This window comes from Epinephelus fuscoguttatus, linkage group LG15 (genome assembly GCF_011397635.1).
Source record: "Epinephelus fuscoguttatus linkage group LG15, E.fuscoguttatus.final_Chr_v1".
Taxonomy (NCBI): domain Eukaryota; kingdom Metazoa; phylum Chordata; class Actinopteri; order Perciformes; family Serranidae; genus Epinephelus; species Epinephelus fuscoguttatus.
The window spans coordinates 40804226-40824779 of NC_064766.1; the positions used below are offsets into that span (position 1 = coordinate 40804226).

Here is a 20554-nt window from a genome sequence, read left to right on the forward strand (position 1 = left end):
GAAATGACTTTAATTAAATAACGTAAAAATGAGTTAAAAAAAACAAACAAACAAAAAAAACTTTCACAGTCTATGATAAAACCAAATAAATCTACATAAGTTAAAATAATATTAAATGTAATTCTGTTATTTTTTTTATAATTATATATAATTAAAAAGTTAAAAAAAAAAAAAGTTGTGTAAAATCTCATGTTTTTGTTTTCTTGTATGAACAAACAAAACACTGACAAACATTGAAATAAAAAAAATTAAAACATCATTTTGTTCAGTAACATCTGGAAGAAACACACCCAATGATATCCTTTTAAGAATTGCAATTAACTTTAAATTTCACTATTTTAAATATTCAACTTACATATTTAGGTTTGACTGCTCTTGTGTACAACTTGTGTCAGCAGCATGCCACAGTAACACAACTTTACACAGGGCTGGGGTCATTATCACAGTATTAATAAGCACACTTTAAAATGTGACATACATCCTGATGTGGAAAATTCACCAAATCACATAAAATAATTCAATAATCAAAGCCTTGAACTGTTTCATCACTTTAAACTATACGTGAACAAACTCTGAATGTGTCCAACAAAACTTGTATGACTCATTTTCTCTTTAAATCAGTAATTTGAATGTGTAGAATGATACAACATGATAATATTAATATCTAATATTATTGCCCAGTAACACTTTGACACACTAACATGTAAGTTTCATTTTATCTGCAGGTTAATTCTTATAGAAATACAGCAAAACCAGCATCACTCCCATGTTCACAAACACCGTTCAGAAAATGGACAACACAGATGTAAAGACCAAACATGAACAACCACAATTTGTTTTTCTTCTTTTATAACAGACAAACAGAAAAATCTGTCAGTGACGACAAAATACAAAAACAAGTGAAGGAAGTGATTTTATTGTTGGGGTTGAAAATTCATCACACATGCAAACAGCGATGTCGAAGCCGTGTATCATCAATATTTTATTAGCAAACCAGAGAGAAGTTAACAAAAAAAAAAAGAAAGAAAAAGAACTGAAGGAACTGAACAATCTGTGTTTCTGTAGTTTCTGTACAGGTCCAAATATACTACAATATATACTATTATACAACTGGATTACAATTCATGTCAGTGTACAGCAGTCACAAACAAAAACTTCAAGTCTGTTACAGCAGTGTCGTCTGAGCAAGCTCTTCTTCCTTTTGATTCGTCCGACCGACCGACCGACCGGTTTCTTCTCTGACTGATGAAGATTCAAGTGCAGCTAATACGAGCATGCTACGCTAACATTCCCTCTTTTTCTCAAACAAAGTGCAGAGTCTCACATTTGTTCACCCCAACGGCAAAATAAACCTCAGAAATCTGAAAACAAAAAGACTGACTCACATTTTGAGGCTTGAGATTTGTTTTCACCAAAAACCAGGAAACAACATAGGTCAAACTAAGAGACTTCTTTTAAGGTCGAACATGAGGATTTATACTAAAACAAATGAGGTAAAAGCATTTAAAAGTAAAACAAAAAAAAAAAGAACCATATTGTAAAACTAATCGATTTTGTGAAGAATGAACAGATGTTAAGGCCCGACGATCAGTTCCTCCAACAACATGGAGATGTGGAGAAAAAAAAAACATTTTGTTGGCAACAAAAGTGTAAACTGACTTTGAGTCATTTTAAAGGAATAGTTCAGTGTTTTGAGAAATTCGCTTATCTGTGTTCTGATGGCTCTTGATTGGTTAGCTTGGCCTAAAGTCTGGCCAGAGACCTGTAAAACTACAGTGGGTTGTCTTTACACTTTTTGTGGGATTTAAAACAAACAGGATGTAACAGAGGAGCTGGCAGGTGGATTTACCTTCGGACAGAGCCAGGCTAACGTGTTGCTTCCAGTCTTTAGGCTAAGCTAAGCTAACCCGAGAACGATCAGAACATCAAACTCTCAGCAAGAATGAGAAATAGCGAATTTCCCAAATTGTCAAACATCTTACTTTGAAACTAGTTTGGCTGAACTCTGAAACTTCTGTGATTCAAATGAAAGTCCTAATCAGAACTGTAAGGGATCATTGTAGTGAGAAAAGCCACAAAGGATGCTGGGAAAACAGTTCTTTATAAGCATCTAATCACGACTTCAGGAGGCACTGAAGGTGTCAGTCACCCACAGCTGTTTTCTGAAGCAGCACCAAACTGTTGAGCCTCTTATGTCATCATCCTTATGATTTAATAAAGCGTAGAAAAATGTCAGCGCACAAAACACGTGCACATCTTTGTGGACCAGTCAAAACAACTTTCTGCCTCACAAGAACTCACAAAACTTAGGGACTGTTCGGTACTTATGAGAGGGGAGAGGGTGGTGCAAAACCAGAGAGGACTCGGGGAGGACGTTTTTTATTTGGCTTAGGGGAAGGACACTCAACTTTAAACGGTCAATAAAAATAAATAAATAAAATCACCCAAATTACATCCTTTATCACAGTGAAAACAGAAATGATCAACAATGTCAGCTGATAAAGTAATCTGCAGATGCCTGCAGACCATCAAATTTTTATTGGTTCATTCTTGAGTCCAAGTGGACGTTTGTGCCAAATTTAAAGAAATCCCCTCCAGGCGTTCTTGAGATATCGTGTTCACATGAATGGGACTGACGCACACATCTGAAAACAATGCCTGGCATAAAAACTGAGCGACACCCAAGCCATCCCCTCCTCTGATAAATAAAGTACAGTCCCTTATTTATTACATCGGAAAAAGTGAAGAAAAAAAAATCCCAAATTCCAATAAAGAGCCAACTTTAGCCTGAAACTCTCTTTTCCTCATTGAAGGTTTTAAGGGGAGTGTTTAAGAGTGTTGTTCGTCCTCAACAGGCAGAAATCAAGAATCAAACCACCACGACACTGGAGATACAAGCAGCAGGTTGTTTGATTAAACCTTCAATGAATGTATAAAAGAAGATTAAGACTCTTTAATCCTGCTGCTGCAAAATACTTCCCCTGCAAGAGTATACAGAGCTAAATTCAGATGGAAACCGGACAAGGATCTGTCACACACACACACTCTGTGAATGACCAAGCACCGGAGGAGACGTGCACTACAGGGCCAAAAGTATGTGAGAACCTCCACATGAAATCTTTGAGTGTAACACATGACCTACTGCTCTGAAAACCTCCAGTCTAAACTCTCTGTGTGCTGGACCGTCAAGATTTCCCTTCGTTGTGACTGAGACGATGAGACAAAATCCGGAGAGACTGACCAAAAGTCAAAAGTGTTCTGACTTCAACATGTTGCTCTTCAGACTGGAGTGTTTTTCAGATCCATGAATAAATCAAATCACTCTCAACTATCCGCACAGACTGTCCACATCTTATCTTATCTTAACTGATGTTTCATAAGAAGCTGCGACACTGTGAGAAGATGCTTGTAAAGACATGTTTTGTTGCTTTTCCTCCCTGCACGTCTGACTGCAAAACTAAAGAAAAGCAGCAGAGGAAATAAAAAATAAATTAAATCTATATTTTATCTGCAGTCTGGGGGACGGTTTCAGCAGAAACTGGATATAAAACCTCTCTGCTGTGGGTTTATCAGATTCATGTGATTCTCACATGTGTATTTAGAGGTTTTTATTTGGAAGTTCAGTGAAGATTTCTTTGCATAGGACAGAAGCAGGCGAGCCTCTTTCACCAAATATCAGATCCACATTTTTTACACTGGACTTAAAACTTGAACCAGGTTTATCTTTGGCCTTTTTCTTCTTTTTTAAAATGGGTCGTTTTAAACATGAACCAAAGACAGTCAAGGGACGGTCACATCACACTCGGACGCATTGAAGGAAATTTTCGCCAACTTTGTCAGTGTGGATATACATGTTCAGCCAACAGAAACTCTGCTGCACAGAGTTTGGGCATTAAGTTATTGTTATAGCGTATGGAGATAGATTTGTGTCAATATTTTTTTGTGTGAACATGTCAACAGTTCTTGTGTCAATGTGTAATCTGTAACTATAAAACTCTTTCCAAAAACAAGATTTGTAAACTCACACAAATATTTTGCAAATATAAAACAGATCTGCAAATACTCAAATAAGACAAAATCTGTGAATACGTTAAATTATTTTAAAAACAAATGAAAAGCATTTGTGAATATTTTTCTAACCTAAGAACAACTGCGTCATCTTACTTTGAAATGCAGAAATGAAGTTGTCAGCAGGCGATCACGTGCTATCCGAAAATGATAGATACTAGTGTATTTTCATTTAGTTTTCTGGAAGTTTTAAACATTTGTGAGATACTCACCAGTGCTTTTCATTTATTTTTAAATTAGTGCATTCACAGATTTTTTAATTTTTTTTTTTTTTTTTAATTGTTGGGCTTGTTCATGTACATGCAGATCCGTTTCTAGTTTGCTAAATATTTTTTTACTTTACAAAACTTTTTTGTATTTGTTTTTGTAAAAGGTGTTTAAATATTTACAGATTACAAATTTACAGATTGTCTATTTGTTCACAAAATTACACTGACATGAATCTATCACCATAAATCTGTAAATATTTAAGTCTCTCTACAAATGCAAAAAAAATTTGTAAACTAACAAAAACATTTTGCAAATGTAAAATGGATCTGTCTCTACACAAATTCCTCAACAAAAAATCCTGTCATTATATTAAATTAATCTAAAAATAAATGAAAAGCCTTGCAGGTGATCACGTGCTATCTGAATATGAGTGATACGAGTGGATTTTCGTTCAGACTGGCGAAACATTTGTCTCAAAACTGTGTAAAATGCAAATCTGCAAGTGCAGAATTGTTCTTTTGATTCCCAAATAATGGGTATGGGTATGGGTGGGATGGGTATATGCAGTGTATGTATATTTGTAGGGCAGTTTTATATTTGCAAATATTTTTGAGTGTATTTGTTTCTGTAGAAGGTGTTTTATATTTCTAGGTCACATATTTACACATGGATTGTCACAGATCTGAACACAAATAATACTGACACAAGTCTGTCTCCATACTAGCGGCATGTTTCGAACAGCGCCACACCGACAGACAGTTTGTGGTCATCATGTCCTTTTCTCAGCGCAGTTTTGTTGAATGGAGTAATGTGACCGCAGCTTCAGAGCAAAGAAAACTTGTCTTCATTAATCTTTCTCTGACTTTTCACTGGCCAACTTTAAACTGCTTTTAGCAACTTAACATTTAAGATCAAATTAAATGAAATTTCCGGAAAAAAGTAAATAAATATTTAGATTTTCTTGACTTAGGAAAAGTATTTAAAAAGCCAAGAGCGTAATGACAGTTGTTTTTTTTACCCATTCACTCATGTTTTGGGTTTTTTTGGTTTTCTTAGATATGAAGCACCTCATGGACCGGACTCTAGATTCTCCACAAGGGGAGCTGTTCACTGGTTCTCAGACCAGTTCAAAACACCTGCCACACCTTTACACAGCTCCTTAAAATCTGAAACAAAGCTAAAGGTTTCTCTCCATGTTACAAAGTAAATTTAAAGGAATACTATGCAGGATTTTTCTAAACAAACAACATATAGACTCATACACAAGTAATCCTTATTTATTTTTTGTGTTGGGGATGTTTATGGGCGTGTACCCCCGCTGTGCTCAGGGGAGGTCGCTGCTTTATACAAGGTCAAGGCAAGTTAGATTAAAGAATCTATAAGACTTTATAATGCCTGTTGGAATTACATTTAAGACAATTTTACAATAGCCAAAACTGAAGGAGACATTTTTTTGTCTTGTTGCAGAGACACTGTTAGAACAGAACGGTTTTATGTTTCTCACTCTGCATGTGGGAGTCATGCTGAGTTTGGAATACTTGCAGGGTCAAATACACGAGCCTCGTTTCAGCCATGTTCTCTCTGTTAAAGAGCCAATTTCGTTGAATTTCCACTTCCCCGTGCCGTGCAGGGTACAGTGACAGCTAGCAGACAGTGGATCTTCATGTTGTTGGTTTCACTTTCCTGATCTGCGTTTGCAACAGCAGAACATAAACGCTTGATGAAGTCATACTTCTCGTGTCTTGGCATTTTAACTTTTGAAAGATTCATTCAAGACATTTTAATTCCAATTGAGGCCTATTTTTTTTACATTAATTAATTCAATGCCTCTTAAGATTTTTTTAGGATCTGCTATAAACCAGTTTATAAAAACTTAGCGATCAGGGGCCGGACTGTAAGCAGCACACATCCAAGAGACACAGCGCCAAACAAAAATAGTGTGTGGCAAAACATCACACCGGAGTGAACATGGGGTTGGCTTTTACTTTTGACTTTAACACTAAATTACAATCCTGCACAGTATACCATTCACAAAGACAAATTATTTTGTTGGTGTTCCAACAAACACAGCTTTGTTGTAGCTTTTAAAGTCCACAGCCAAGGTTGTGTTCACATACTCGTATTTCAAAGTTTCAGTTTTGCAGAAAGAAAACCACGTGGAACAGCAGGACTGTTCCGGAGAATGATTTTTAAATTGTGCCATCTGCAGGAAACAAGTGTTACTGTTGCAGTTTTTAAAACTTTAAGTTTTCTTTGTGTGTGTGTGTGTGTGTGTGTGTGTGTGTTTGTTTTTTTATACAAACTGCGTGACATCACTGTGCCACACTGACCTCCAGTTGATATTAAATACTCAATGTGAAACAGCTTATGGCTGCTTCTGGAGATTTATCATTTATTTAACGTGTTCATGGCACGTGACGCTTTTTCAGGCACTTGACCACCAGATACATGTGTCTTTAATAATATAATTATCTGTCATCTGTCCAGAGTGAACTGTTGTACAAGTGAACATTCAAGATGAGGAGGATTTTAATCACAGCAAACCTGACAGTTCAATTATTCAGAATCAATGTACATTTAAAGTTCTTGTTTGGTATTTGTTTGCCAACGGAGCCCAACTAATATGATCTTCTGAAAGGGACCGTTCACCCCGCAAAAATATGCATTCTTCCAGTTATCTGTTGTGCTGTTTATCAGTTTAGATAGTTCTGGTGTGAGTTGTTGAGTGTTGGAGATATCGGCTGTAGAGACGTCTGCCTTCTCTCCAATATGATGGAGTTACTTGACGGCAGACACAGATAATCCACAGACCTTGTTGTGAGCAGATTTATGTGGGACATATTTTCATTTTTCTAAGCTACACCCACCAACTGTATCACTGCAGAGGAGGAAGCATCTGCTTATGGACGTGAGGCTCCTCGGCTGAGCTGTAGCGTTAACTAGCTCAGCGATGCTACGTGAGCTAGAGGTAAATGCACTCCTCCTTCTCTGCAGTGATACAGTTGGCGGGTGTAGTTTGGTAGAAAGAAAATATTCCCTTAATGAAACTGCTCACAACAAGGTCTGTAGATTATCTCGAGTAACTGGGTTAGATTTCTGGAAAGAGACACTGATGTTGAGTTTTACAAGTGTCCTTTTTTGATGCTTTGAGCACCACAAGCCGAGTGACAGGCAGACATCTCTACAGCTGATATCGCAATCATTCGGCACCTCACATCAGAACAATCTAGACTGATAAGTATCATTACAGGTAAGAGGAAAATGATGTTTATATATTTGACATTTTTCTCGGCCAGCAGACGATGATATCTGCCATAGTCTGCGGACAGCGGACTTGTGATGTTGCACTGTCTTAAGGAATAAACACAACTAACATTTTAAAGGTTTAAAATGCAAAAAATACTGAGAACACTCCTCACCTGCAGGTGGCACTGGTTGGTCTGAAGCTGCATTCAGGCGCTTCACATCAATCACTATTTGGGAAACGAAAATTTTATGTGGTGACCGTTGGGGAGGAAAAAAAAATAATTTCAGGTCAAGTCAGGCAGTCAAGCAAACACAGATCCAAAGTTCTCCCCGTGGTCCTCAGACAGACAGACGGACGGACGGTGGAAAAGCAGATTTCGGCGATGAAGGCGTTGATGCGTACAGAGGCTGGTGCACCTTTCTCAGAGCGTGCACTTAAACGGAAGCATGTTTGCAGGACATTATGCTGCCGGCGACCGGCAGCTCTCCTCCTGGTGGCAGATTAAGACTCAGAGGATTCTTCTATCTACAGGAATGCGTCTCACGCGTGAATCCGAGCGGTGTTTTGGCCTCCGACCTCGGTGTGCGTGTTTGTAGCGAGAGGATTAAACTGTCTGCAGGTGGGAATCACAGGGCTAAAGATACAATCCTGTCACCACGCACGCCGCTCTGCGATATAATGCAAGACGGTCAGTTACGATACATCATCAGCTGAGAAGAACTTATCTAAGAAAGGCAAAATAATTTCTCTCAAAAGCAGAAATGAATCGTGTTGTGTTTGTTTATTATTTACTGCATTGTGAAGTTTCAGGTGTGGCAGCTGAGATGAGAGAGTGTGTACCAAAGTGCATAGAGTATAAACACACACACACACACACACACACACACAGCAGCCTCAGCACTGCAGCAGGGGTGTGATAATGTCGTGATGATGTATCGCAAGCAGCGCGTCTCAATATATCGCCTCATGGATTACTGTCCCACCGCGAGTCTGCAGAGAGGTGAGGACGGTCGGCTCGCTCTTTAGTCATGCAGAACAGACAACGAAACACGATGAAGACCAAAGCTTTAGGATCCGACCTGAGGCGTTATGACCCAAAGATGCCAGCGAGGCGGGGCAGGGGCGGGGCGGTGCTGGGGTTCAGGAGTGATCAGGAGTGATCCATGGGTTCAGTGGCGTTGCTCTGCCCGGCGTCCTGACTCTCCATCTCCTCCGGCTCCTCCGCCTTCCCGTCTGGTTTGCTCGCCATCGTCGCACCTGCTGCCGCTGGAGTTTCGTGGTCGACTGTAGATGCTGGTTGGCCTGTGCCCGTCCTCGTCCCGCCAGTCCGCTCTTGTCTGGCCTCGTCCCCTGCGCCGGCGCTCTGCTGCTCTCTCAGGTGGCGCTCCATGGAAGCCTGGATGGAGGAGACCATCTCCTGCAGCTTCTTGCGCTGCTGCTCCATCAGGCTGGGGTCCAGCCCACGCCCGTCCTTCATGGTGACGAAGCCTGGAGCCATGCGAACCAGCTCCCTGGTGGTGTCCTCAGGGATGTCCGACAGGTCTGGGGGGCCTCGGGACACGCTGGCGCTCAGGTCCACACCACTGCTGTGCTGGCGCGTGATGGGCCGGTGCTCTGGAGGGGAGGAGGCCCCGGCGCTGCCCAGAGAGTGGCCCTTACCCTGGAAGGCAGTGACGCTCTGCAGCTGCTCCTTCTTACGGACAACGCCGCCACTGCCAAGTCGCAGCACGCCGTGGGATGGACTCCCCTCTCTGCTGCCCCTGGTGGCCGCCTCAGAGCGCAGCTGGACCAACGCCTCTTTCACCAGCTCCTCCACATCAGGGCCAACGGGGAAATGACCAGCAGCGTCTACACAGAGCTCCAGGCGCTCCTCTGCTGCGTTATAAACAAACGTTTTCCCCGTCAGGTGAGGCAGCGTGCAGTGCTTCCCGTCCATCAGGCCTGAAACAGAGGACGATCACAGGTTCAGGATGTTGAGACACAAAGTCAATAATAATTTCTATCCAGTTAATCCTATACTGCAGAAAACAGTTGAACAAATATAAGGAGGGATGGGAGCGGAGCAGCAACAGCTGACTGCCAGCTAGCATGTGCTAACACAGCAACAACTGTGAACATCTGAGCCATTCAACGGCCCCTACAATCTTACACTGACACCGAAACAGCTCCACTCTGATGTTAAACCTATTGATAAACGTTGGGTGATGTTAGCTTCATCACTGTTAACCCTCTTCCACCAAATTAGCTCGGGATCTTGAACTGGTTTCGTTAAAGGAACCTTGGTGCTCTCTAGTGAACCAGCTCACGTTTCCACCAGTTTTGAAGAGAACCATTGTAATCGAGGATGTGTCATCAAAGGAGGGTGTTTATTGTTAATTTATTGTCGTCTATTTACTATATAGTTTATACCTGGGAACTTTTGATGGGTTAGTACAGATATTTGTATTCTTCAGGTCGGGGAAAACCAGCTATTTTTTGGTTCCAGCTGATGATAAACTTTGCGGTTCTGAACCAATTGATTATTGATCGAAATGCTCTAAACAACTCACAATTAGGGAACCAGAATGTTTTTTTCCATGTTGATGGAAAAGGGGTACATGTGTGTGTGACACTGTCCGAGGTGCAGCAGCAGTCTCATGATAAACAGAGACAGAGAGGGGCTGAGCGACTCAATACACTGTGTGCAGCTGTACAATGAAATGAGATTTTACTGGTTATAAACTGTCAAATTTTCAGTAACATTGTGGTGATTGGACATGGTGCAACAATGCAAACTGCAGAATTTAAGGGGATTGGCTGAATTTGCCAGTATTTAAATCAGTGACATCTGGGGAAGTCTGCACACCAAGTGGACGCTCTGGAAGTCTGCAGAAAGTCCGCTTGAGGCTGCTTGTGCACGGGATGAATTGTGGATTTGGACGGCCCTCAGTACTTGCAGACTTCCTGGGAATGTCCCTGCAAAGTCTGTGAGTGCAGTGGAGTCCAGACATTTAGATTCAGCCTTTGCACTAATCCTTCCATAAAAACAAAACCCAGAAACAGCCAGCAGATGTCATCATTGTGACTGAAGCAAAAACACTGAAAAAAATGAAGCATCTTCAGGACAAATGCTTCAAATGTGATGGAGTGGATTAGTGCTCTGTTTCCTCCATTAACATGACCACATTACATACTGATATTACTGCACCAAAAACTACTTCTCCTGCTGGTATACATGAGGTTGCACATGTTTAAATGTATTGTAGTAACCTGTAGAACCTGCGTTTTCATGCAGCAGGACAGAAATTAGATTACTCTCCAAATCTGTATTAAAGGAATCAGGCGTCACGCTGTTTTCAAGTATCCTGGTTAATGAAGAGCATGTAAACGCACCACACTGAGTGACAACAAACGTACCCATGTCCTTCTTGACGATGTTGTAGAAGACTCCACCCTGCTGGAATAAGTGTGGCAGCTTCTTTGCATACGACCAAACGTCCTCACCTGGAACACAGAGAGAAACTGGATTTAACAAACCAGCTGAAACACACCACTGATGTTCTGACCGCATGAAAACAGAAGCACCACTGAGTTTTAAAGTTGGTTGAATGGTTGAATGTCTGATATAACCACTGTCTTAAAGGAAAAGTTATTTTTTTTACAGCCTGGCCTTATTTTTGTAGTTTGGTGTGTCACTCAGGAGAATTTACTCCCCAGCTCATCACAGGGAGCAACATGAGCTGCCAAACAGGCAGACACATTGAAAGTTGTTGTTTTAATATATAAATTACAGTAAAACAAGTGGTGTTGGTGTATGATCACCTAAAAGCAGACAGGATATTAGCATCTTCACATTTCTACTGTATAAACTGTCATCATGAAGACGCTGAGCTCCGGCTCAGAGAGACAGACTCTGTCTGCTGAGCGGATGTTTTGTGTTTTTAATCAGACGGGAGGATTATTGAATATGAGCTCCTGCTAACAGGAAGTGCAGCGTCAGGCCTGCGGAGCGTTCAGAGTGCAGATGAAACCTTCCTGAATATCGACAGACGCTGACTGTTGGCCGGCCGACCTGTTTATCTGGACGCAGCCGTGAACTTTGACCCTGTTGGCAGGTGAGACGGGGAGGGGAGCGAGAGGCCTGAGTCAGCACACTGAGCACGCACACACACACACACACACACACACACACACACACACACACACTCACAGACTTGTTTCTGGTAGCGTTCAGAGCAGCTGATCAGAAACAGACGCTGTGACGGGCGTCACCTGCGGCCTGTGAGCTCTGTCAGCCGCTCAGCGGATACCTGCAGTTTGTTATTCACCTGCCTGCTGTGACCAATCAGGAACTAGTGTATGCTGTGCACCTGGACAATAGTGTGTGTGTGTGTGTGTGTGTGTGTGTGTGTGTGTGTGTGTGTGCAGGAGCAGCAAGAGAAATAAGCGACTCTGTGGCAGCATGAACACATCCAGTGTCTAACAGATGCAGATTCACTCCAGATGTTGCTGAAATAAAGACACGTCTGCTCCAACTGCTGTTAGACCAAACTGTATGACCTCATCCTGATTTGACACAGTCAGGTCAGGTGACAATATGAACACTATGAACAGGTTTCACACACAGTAATCCTACTGGACATTAAAGATGCCTTCCTAATGAGGTTCTGACGACAGTGATGGGGAACAAAATGCACAGTCCTTATGCTCTGTGAAAACACCTTCAGAACTTTATCTAAAATGAATGTGAGACTTCAGCTGTCTGAGTTAACCTGAAAACACACCATCACCACTGCACCACCTCTGCAATATCTTTTTTTGTCATTGTTTTTTTATGACAGGACTTTGGGTCGTATAGCTCAGAATGTTTCTCAGCCTCAACAATGAGTCTCTCCTCATTCATTCACACGCACGAGGGACAACAGCAGAGCTCTCTTTCAACATCCATGGTGATGAGAGGAGTCGAGCTGCCACGGGAGCAGAGAAAAAGAGCTGCTACAGGAACCATATGAACTAACACAGAGTGAGTGGAAAAAAAAATATTGTTTTTTTAGGGGGCTGGAAATAGAACAGTGACGTGAAGTACCACATGGTGATGCATCCAGGGGCACCAATGCATGTCTAGCTGCTGTCAGTGTGAGGTTATACATTAAAAAACACAAAAGGGGAGCCTGTTTTGACGCACGCCATTTGGCATCACTGTGTCATTATAATATTGGTGTGAGGTGCCAAGTGTTGGACACAAGAGATGTCTGCTTTCTCTCCAGTACAGTGAAACTAGATGGCACTCAGCTTGTGGTGCTCAAAGCGCCAAAAATATACATTTGCAAAACCACAAACCGTATCACAGTGTAGAAGGAAGCCTACAGAAGGAAGCATGCATCTACTCATGGATGCTCGTGACACTAGATGTAAACATAAGTCTCCTCCTCAGCTGAGCAAATGCACTCTTCCTTCCGAGCAGTGATACAGTTGGTCAGTGTCATTTGGTCGAAAGAAAATAGTTCCTACATGAAACTGCTAACAGCAAGGTCTGTGGATTATCTCGAGTAACCAGGTCATGATTTCTGCAAAGAGACACTGATGTTGAGTTTTTCAAATGTATTTTTTGGTGCTTTGAGCACCACAAGCTGAGTGACATCTAGTTCCATTATACTGGAGAGAAGGCAGACATCTCTACGCCTGATATCTCCAACACTCTGCAACTCACACCAGAACTATCTAGACTGATAAATAGCACTACAGGTAAGAGAACAAATGTGTATTTCTGATTTGGGGTGAACTGTCCCTCTGAGCATATTTTGAGCAAATTTTATAATGACTGTGGAAATATCCATTTGATTTGATTTACTCAGACAGTCTCATATTAACATCTGATAAACTTATGACTGTACTTTCCCGCAGAGCGAGGACTGTGGATATTGATGAACTGATTAAAGGAACATTTCAGCGACCCTACAGGCACCTGACAGTTGTTTTAAGACAAGTAGCTCTGAGCACTGCACCATGATGATCACACACAACTCTGCAGACTACAGCTTCAAATACGACCAATGAGCTCAGCAAAACTAAGACTTCAAGCTCCAACAGATATCTACGTACTGTAGAGCAGATACAGACCTAATTATTATCAATTATAGATTTAATCAGCTGTTGTGTGACTTCAGACAGTGAATGGGTATCAGGGGAGCCAATTCACCACACAGGACATCACTTTTTGTTCATGTTAATCATGCTGCTGAAACATTTATGTGTCTAATAAAAGTCTGTGTTTTAATCAAACATGAGAAGAATGTTTTCTTTACACATTAATCATGCTTTTGCTGATCACGTTTTGAAACTAATTAATCTTTTAGTCTGTAAAATGTGAAATAAAAGATCAGGGTCAAATATCAGCCATTAGTGATGTCTTAATTTGGTCTCAGTTTTGTCATGTTTCAGAGGAAAGCAGAGAACCTAATCAATTATATAACCTGTGATTCAATTTCTGTGAAGATCTGATGTGCAACATGATGCCGACGGACAAAAATAAACATGATCCAACTGGTCAGAATGATGACGGGAGACTTCTCCAAAATAAAACAGCTCATCGAAACTTTTTTGTATGTTTAAAGTAGTTTCTTTGATGTGTGTCAAGTAGTGTTGTCACGATACCAAAATCTTTGTTTCGGTACCAATACCAATATGAATTTCAATACTTTTCGATACTCTTCGATACTTTTCCTAAGGAAAAGTCCTTTTGGATACAAACCTTTAGAACAATAAATAGTATGGGTGTAACGGTACCAAAAAATATCATGGTTCGGTAAGTACCTTGGTATAGACGTCACGTTTTGGTAACTCAAATGTCCCACCAAGTTTGTGTTGTCTTGTGTTGTCTCCCTTTGCGAGGCAGACTTTCTCTTGTCTTTTTTCACGTGCGCCAGCTGCGGATGTTGATACAGGTGTTGTCATACACACCACTTGTGCAATCTGTGCTCCAATAGGAACAAGAAACGCATTTGTGTGCATAAATGAGTAAAATAAATTAACTAAATTAATGAATTGAATCAGTTTCAAAGTACCAGTATTTTCCAAATGCAGTATAGCACCGTTTGGAATACTCTAGTACCGTGGTACTATTTTAGTACCCGTATACCGTGCAACACTAGTGTCAAGAAACTTAATCATTTCTATAATTTGGGGAAACTTACATTAAAGGATAATTAATTGGTGCACAGAAATTACAGCTCTAGTGTGCAGGATTTAGGAGGATATATTGGCAGAAATGAAATCTAATAATAATCGCCTGAAAATAAGAGTCATTGTGTTTTTTTTACCTTAAAACAAGACGAGTTTATCTTCATAGGGAGCAGGTCCCATGGATGTATAAAGAGAAGTGGATACAGCGTCGGCAAGGCCCTGCTCGTTTCTATCAAACTTGCTCACATGAAGAAAAACTGGTTCAACTGCTGCGTATAAAATTACCAGGATGATTCAGGGATTATCGGTGCTAGAGACTTGTGATGCTCAACAAAATGCATCCTGTGGTTTACAGACCTCTCCTTTGCCATGTAAAGCAAGGTTTACGCTTCTGTGCACCTACGACACAGAGGGCTCCCTCTGCGACCGACATAGAGACACGACATGTGACGCGACGTGCACTGCGACGTCGAGCCAACACAGACCGCAAGAGCTATGATTGGTCCCTCAAACTACGTCATTTCTGGCATTTCACAAGGTTTCACTTCCCGCTGCAGTACCACAACACCGCCTCGAGACATTCAACGGGCGTACAGACCATCGGCGCAGTCGCCTCTCTCTAATAAGTAATAGAGAAACTGTTGTTCAATGTCGATCATTTCGAGCTCCAGCAGCAGTCTTTCTCTCGTGGTTGAAGCCGAAAGATAAACAAACAATGAACGAGCAACGACCATAGACGTCACAGACTCTAGTTAGGTATATAAAAGAACACAGCGCCCCCAAGTGCTCTGGTGGGGAACTGCATAGCTACGTAGACCAACAGGACGCAGAACTATGATAGGCACACAGCAACTGCGGAGCAACTGCGTACACATTGTGTTGAGTGTACGCAGAAGCATAAAGAAACTTCAAGTCTTTTGGGGTCGCAGGGCATCATGTGACGGTGTATTTACACTGCTTAACCATATCAAGAATTGGCTTCAAAGCCTGGCACACTGCCTGGGAGCCTGGTGGGTCCGCCCTGATGGCGTCTGCTATGTTGCACCGCCATGTTTCTACAGAACAGCCCAGAACAAACAAACCAACCACTGGCTCTAGATAGGGCCGTTCGTGTTTTCGAGTCAGCCACCGTAGAAAGCAGCCCCTCTGACAAGCCAAACAGCCTTGGAAAAACGCTGATTTTTGGCATTACACTGCTTTATTTAGTGTTTTTACCCGTTTAAATCAGCTGGTCCATTTGTTTTACAGAGGAAGAGACCTCTGTGGATAATTCAGCTCACAGTAAAAACCTCCTGAACAATGAACACTGAAGGGATTCTGACCAGGAGGAGATTCAGCTGGTTGCAATCTGCACTTCTCACTGCTTGATGATGCCACTAAATCCCCCACACTGCTCCTTTAAAGTTGAATTTAGTGATAATTAAAGCAAAGGTATGTGTAATTCTTCTTTCAGGTGGTGGATTTCTTTAACTGGAGACTTTTTTCAGCATTAACAGCAAAACTAACTTTAGTCTTAGTTGGAAAATATTCAAATCAAACTGTCAAACGTAAACTCTTCTCCTGAGAGGACAAACTGCACCACGTTCAAATATTTTCTGGCTGTCTCTATTTCATATCACCTGACTGAATCATTTTCCCTGTTTGCTCTTCACTGATTAGTTAAAAAAATAATCAATCAAATAATCAATAATGAAAACACTCAGTCGTTGCAGCCAGGGTTGGAATTTAGCACCAGCCACCAGCCAAATGCTGATAAAATTATGCAAGTGACTGTTAAATTTGCTGTCCACCAGCCACAGTGGCAGGACAAAAAAAAGTTAATTTCCAACCAGCCTAAGCTCAGCTGATAAAGAGACTTGCCACATATCAGCTGCATAATGTGATTGCTTTACCTGCAAAATGACTATTTGTATATCAATTACTCACTCTGTGTTCAGTTCAATTTGTGGAAAAACTTGCCTCCAGCAAAGAATCTAAATGCGGTGAACATACTGATTTAGTGATTGATTGGGGTCTGCATTTAACAACAGCAAAATCAACACATCAGTTTACAAACTCTCACATGACTCATTTCCCATGTTCAACACACAGACATTTCAGCTGAATTGAAAGTGAAACTTACGTACGCTCACTTCAGAGTCAGACTCCAATACTAAGATTTTGTTTGAAACTGTGCGTGCAACTGGATCAGTGAGACTTGGATTAAACTGCACGAGTCTTGTGAGAGTTTGTAAACGAATGTTTTGAATTTGTTGTTGTTAAACTTCGCCTCCAGTCAATGAATAAATCAACATGTTCACCTTTTCTGGATTCTTCATTCACTGCAGAGGAATGTGGGAAAACAAATTCACAATTTTAAGGTAAAAATTGGTCATTATGGTGAAATATTCCTTTAATCTGCTCCCAGAACTAAACTCAGTGTTTTGTATGAGCTTCATGAGGAGGTGACCTACATGTCACCAGTTTGATTCTTACCCATCAGGGTTGCTAGGAGACAGAGGGAGGACATTTCAAGGTCGATGCTGTCCTGGAGTTCACGGCTGCTCCTGCCGGACGTCACGGCGTCCTCGCTCTTCGCCGAGTGCAGGGCGGAGTGCGAGCTGGAGGCTCTGGGTATGGAGGCCGCGGGGCTCTTGTCCTCGGGGCCCCTCAGTATCTCCACCGTCACCCTGTCGCCGTGCTGCAGGGCCACTGGCTCATTCTCCTCGCCATCCTTCGGGGGGAGCAGCTCTTTGGGCGGGAAGCCGTAGCGGATACACTGCTGCGCCGGCGGCACGCCAAACTGGTTGGTGATGCTCCTCTGCAGCTCTGAGAAGGTGGTGTGGGCCTGCAGGGTCAGCATGGCCTGCCTGCCATCACTGGTGGTCACACGGATCTTCTTCTCCTTATTGGACGAGGAGGGGGAGGAGGATTTGGTGGGCGTGGCTGGAGCTGAAGAGGAGGAGGAGGAGATTTCTGGAGACCCACGGGGGGAAGACGTCCGGCCGTGGCCCTTCTGCTCCTGCTTTAGCTTGTCAGTCCGTCGCTTCTGCGTGACGAGGGCCTGCTCGCTGATGCTCTGCTGGATGCTGCGCTCCGCTCGGCTCATCGTCAGCTCCTCTTTGTGGAGCGTCTTTGCTTTCTGACCAGTCAAGATGATCTTAGTGGGCGGCTGGGGATCCACCGCCGGTTGAGTCTCTGCAGTGTCGGTAAGACGCTGGACATGAGCCCCGTCGATGGACACTGGGTTGTATTCGTCTGGGTTCTTCTTGGCGGTGTGATGCAGGATGGTGTTGACTACTTTCTGCACCAGGATCTCGCTGCCAAACTCCCCCGGGAAGTGCTTGGTGACCAGCTTCATGGCCACATCATACACATTGCTGTTCAAAGCAGGGTCAGTCTCATACTGGAACCAGTACACCGTCTCTCTCACCACCCGACCCCCCCACTCCAACGTGATGGGGAAGGCCTCAGGGAGGTTGTCGTACTCCTTCCCCTCCCAGAAATGTTTGAAGCCGCACCCACACTTCCCACCCTGGGACCGGGTGTTGGTTCGGTCTCCATCCAGGTAAACCACCGAGCCGTTGCCCCGGATGTGGCGGACCGATGTGCCGTGACACCAGTTGCAGGTGTTGAGGGAGCTCAGTTTATAATCTGGGACGAGGACGTCTCTCTGGGGGTCATAGGAGCAGACCACGTTGTTGAGGGGGAAGCTGTAGTTCTTGTCCGGCCGCAGCTGGCCATGAGTGGACTTGGCCAAGTTGTAGAGTTTCCCACCAGGAACCAGCCACTCCGGCAGGACATGGAGCTCAGAGAGGGCGCCACAGATCAGGCAGCGGTGCAGCCGGTTCTCCATCACCGACTTCTTAGCTGCCTCGGTCACCTCTTCAGGCTGGATGCCAATAACCCCGGTGCGCCTGTAGACGTACTGGTGCACATCAGCCACCAGCGATGGGTGGATGTTGTGCTTCTCCATGAACACCTCCTCCATGGCGTTTACCAGCCGCATCAGATATTTATCCTGCAGGCTGCGGTCACCGCCGATCACACAGCTCCCGTCTGGCTCCAGCTTGATGTACTTCTTGATGAGCTCCTGAGGGACGCCCCAAGCCTTCGGCAGCAGGCGCGCAGGTAGTTTGGGCAGCACAGTGTTCTTGATTCCCACCAGAGGGATGTAGTGGTTCCTGCCCGAGCTGCTCCAGGCGATACAGATGGGTTTGTTGAGCTTCCCGTCTTTCCCCCTGCACTGCTCCTCGGCCACCAGCCCGGGCAGGAAGGTGGCCGAATAATCCCCAGAGCTCCTCATTCCACTCAGGGAGTCCAGCAGGATTATGGGTCGGTGGAGGACGTTGGCTAGGCCAAATATATGGATGTTGCGTAGGCCAAGAGGCACGCCTTCAGGCGGGATGAACAGGGGGTCACACTCATTGATGATGTCCTCCCACTCGGCAGCATCAATAAAATCCTGAAAGAGGGCCTTATAGCAGTCCAGGTTCTGCTTGAAGTTCTGTTTCAGGTTTTCTCTCAGGGCGTGCCAGAACAGTTCTCTGCCCACCAGCGCTCTGGACACAGCATGGACCAGGCAGTGCCCGTCTCCATCTACATGGACCGGGATCAGACATTCCCTGTTGGTGTTGGCTTTCTTGACCTCCTCCAGAGTGTCATGGAGGTATATGAGGCTCCCGGACCTGTCCTTGCCGTAGCCCATGGTGGACACATGGTCCGGCTCAATCAGGAAAGCTCTGTCTCCCAGGAGCGAGCAGTCAAACATCTCACCTTGGTTCATTTCGCTCAGCAGCTTGGCTTTGCCGGTTTGTTTATCCATGCCGTACCTGGTGAGGACCGGGGACAGCAGCTTGCAGTGGTAATTAGACAGCCCCATTACTTTCACCAGCTCCGTGCCTTTCTTCGGGGCCCCGGTGACGCCGAGCAGGGCGTTTCTGAGCAGATTGTGGAGCACAACATCTGGGTCAGTCACTTCTTCGACATTTAACAGGTTCTTCTGTTCGTGGCGTTGACCACACTCCGTGCACTCGATGCTAATGGAGCCGTAAGCGGGGAAGAATAGCCTCGCCTGACATTTCGGGTCTGGGCAGGTACCAGACAAAATACGCTTGTCTTTTTTCTTGGAGCTCTGCAGCAGCGACATGTCGGGCGAGAAAAGCTGAAACTGTGTGTCAGCTTCACAAAATCATGATAGTCACACTCCGGCGAGGCTGTCAGACGAGCTCCGGCTCTGCTAACGACAGTTATTTGCCCAAATATCACAAGAACAACACGGAAGCGGCTGTTTTTTTCCTTTAGCAACTGACCGTTGCTAAACGTATTACGTCATGACGTACGATTGTGGGACTTGTAGTTCTGCTGTCATTTCTGTTAAATATTTACACTAGAAATTTTTTTAAAGACTTATTTTCACTGTCTCTTGCGTCAATTTAACTCAAAATAGATGGAATGCCTGTTTAAGTTATCACGCGTGTATTTTGAAATGATTAAAATTAGCAACGTCAACGTCCGTCTGACCACATTTACCAGAATGCAACACGCCGCAGCGACGTTTTGTTGTGTGAGGAAGTCAATACGGCAGAAATATGGCAGTCTGGGCAGAGAGGAGCTCGTTTCCCAAAATATCTTATAAATTTTCTCCCTTAAATGTATTAAAAGTCTTGTTGGCTGTACGTACTTCAACAGTTTTGTGGTTCGTCGTGGTTTGTATGATTCGGGGCATTAAACTAGCTGACTGAAGACAGCGATACTGACTCAACAGTAGTCTACAGGTTAGCTAACAAGCTATTAACGTCAATTATTTGTTATTAAAACGGTGAATAACAGCTGTGAATCAAACTGAACCCGCAGTGCAGGCTACTGACGGCTGCTTCATGGAGAGCT

The 20554-nt window shown here is 43.4% G+C and overlaps 1 protein-coding gene across 1 annotated transcript; it reads right to left on the reverse strand.

Moving 5' to 3' along the window:
- Positions 1-461: 461 nt before the first annotated feature.
- Positions 462-19965, reverse strand: vcpip1 (valosin containing protein (p97)/p47 complex interacting protein 1). The gene is made up of 3 exons (XM_049598474.1): positions 17162-19965; positions 10922-11008; positions 462-9466 (listed from the first exon to the last, which is right to left on the reverse strand). The coding sequence occupies exons 1-3, from the start codon at positions 19812-19814 to the stop codon at positions 8676-8678; spliced, it is 3531 nt and encodes a 1176-aa protein (XP_049454431.1). The 5' UTR covers positions 19815-19965; the 3' UTR covers positions 462-8675.
- Positions 19966-20554: the final 589 nt, after the last annotated feature.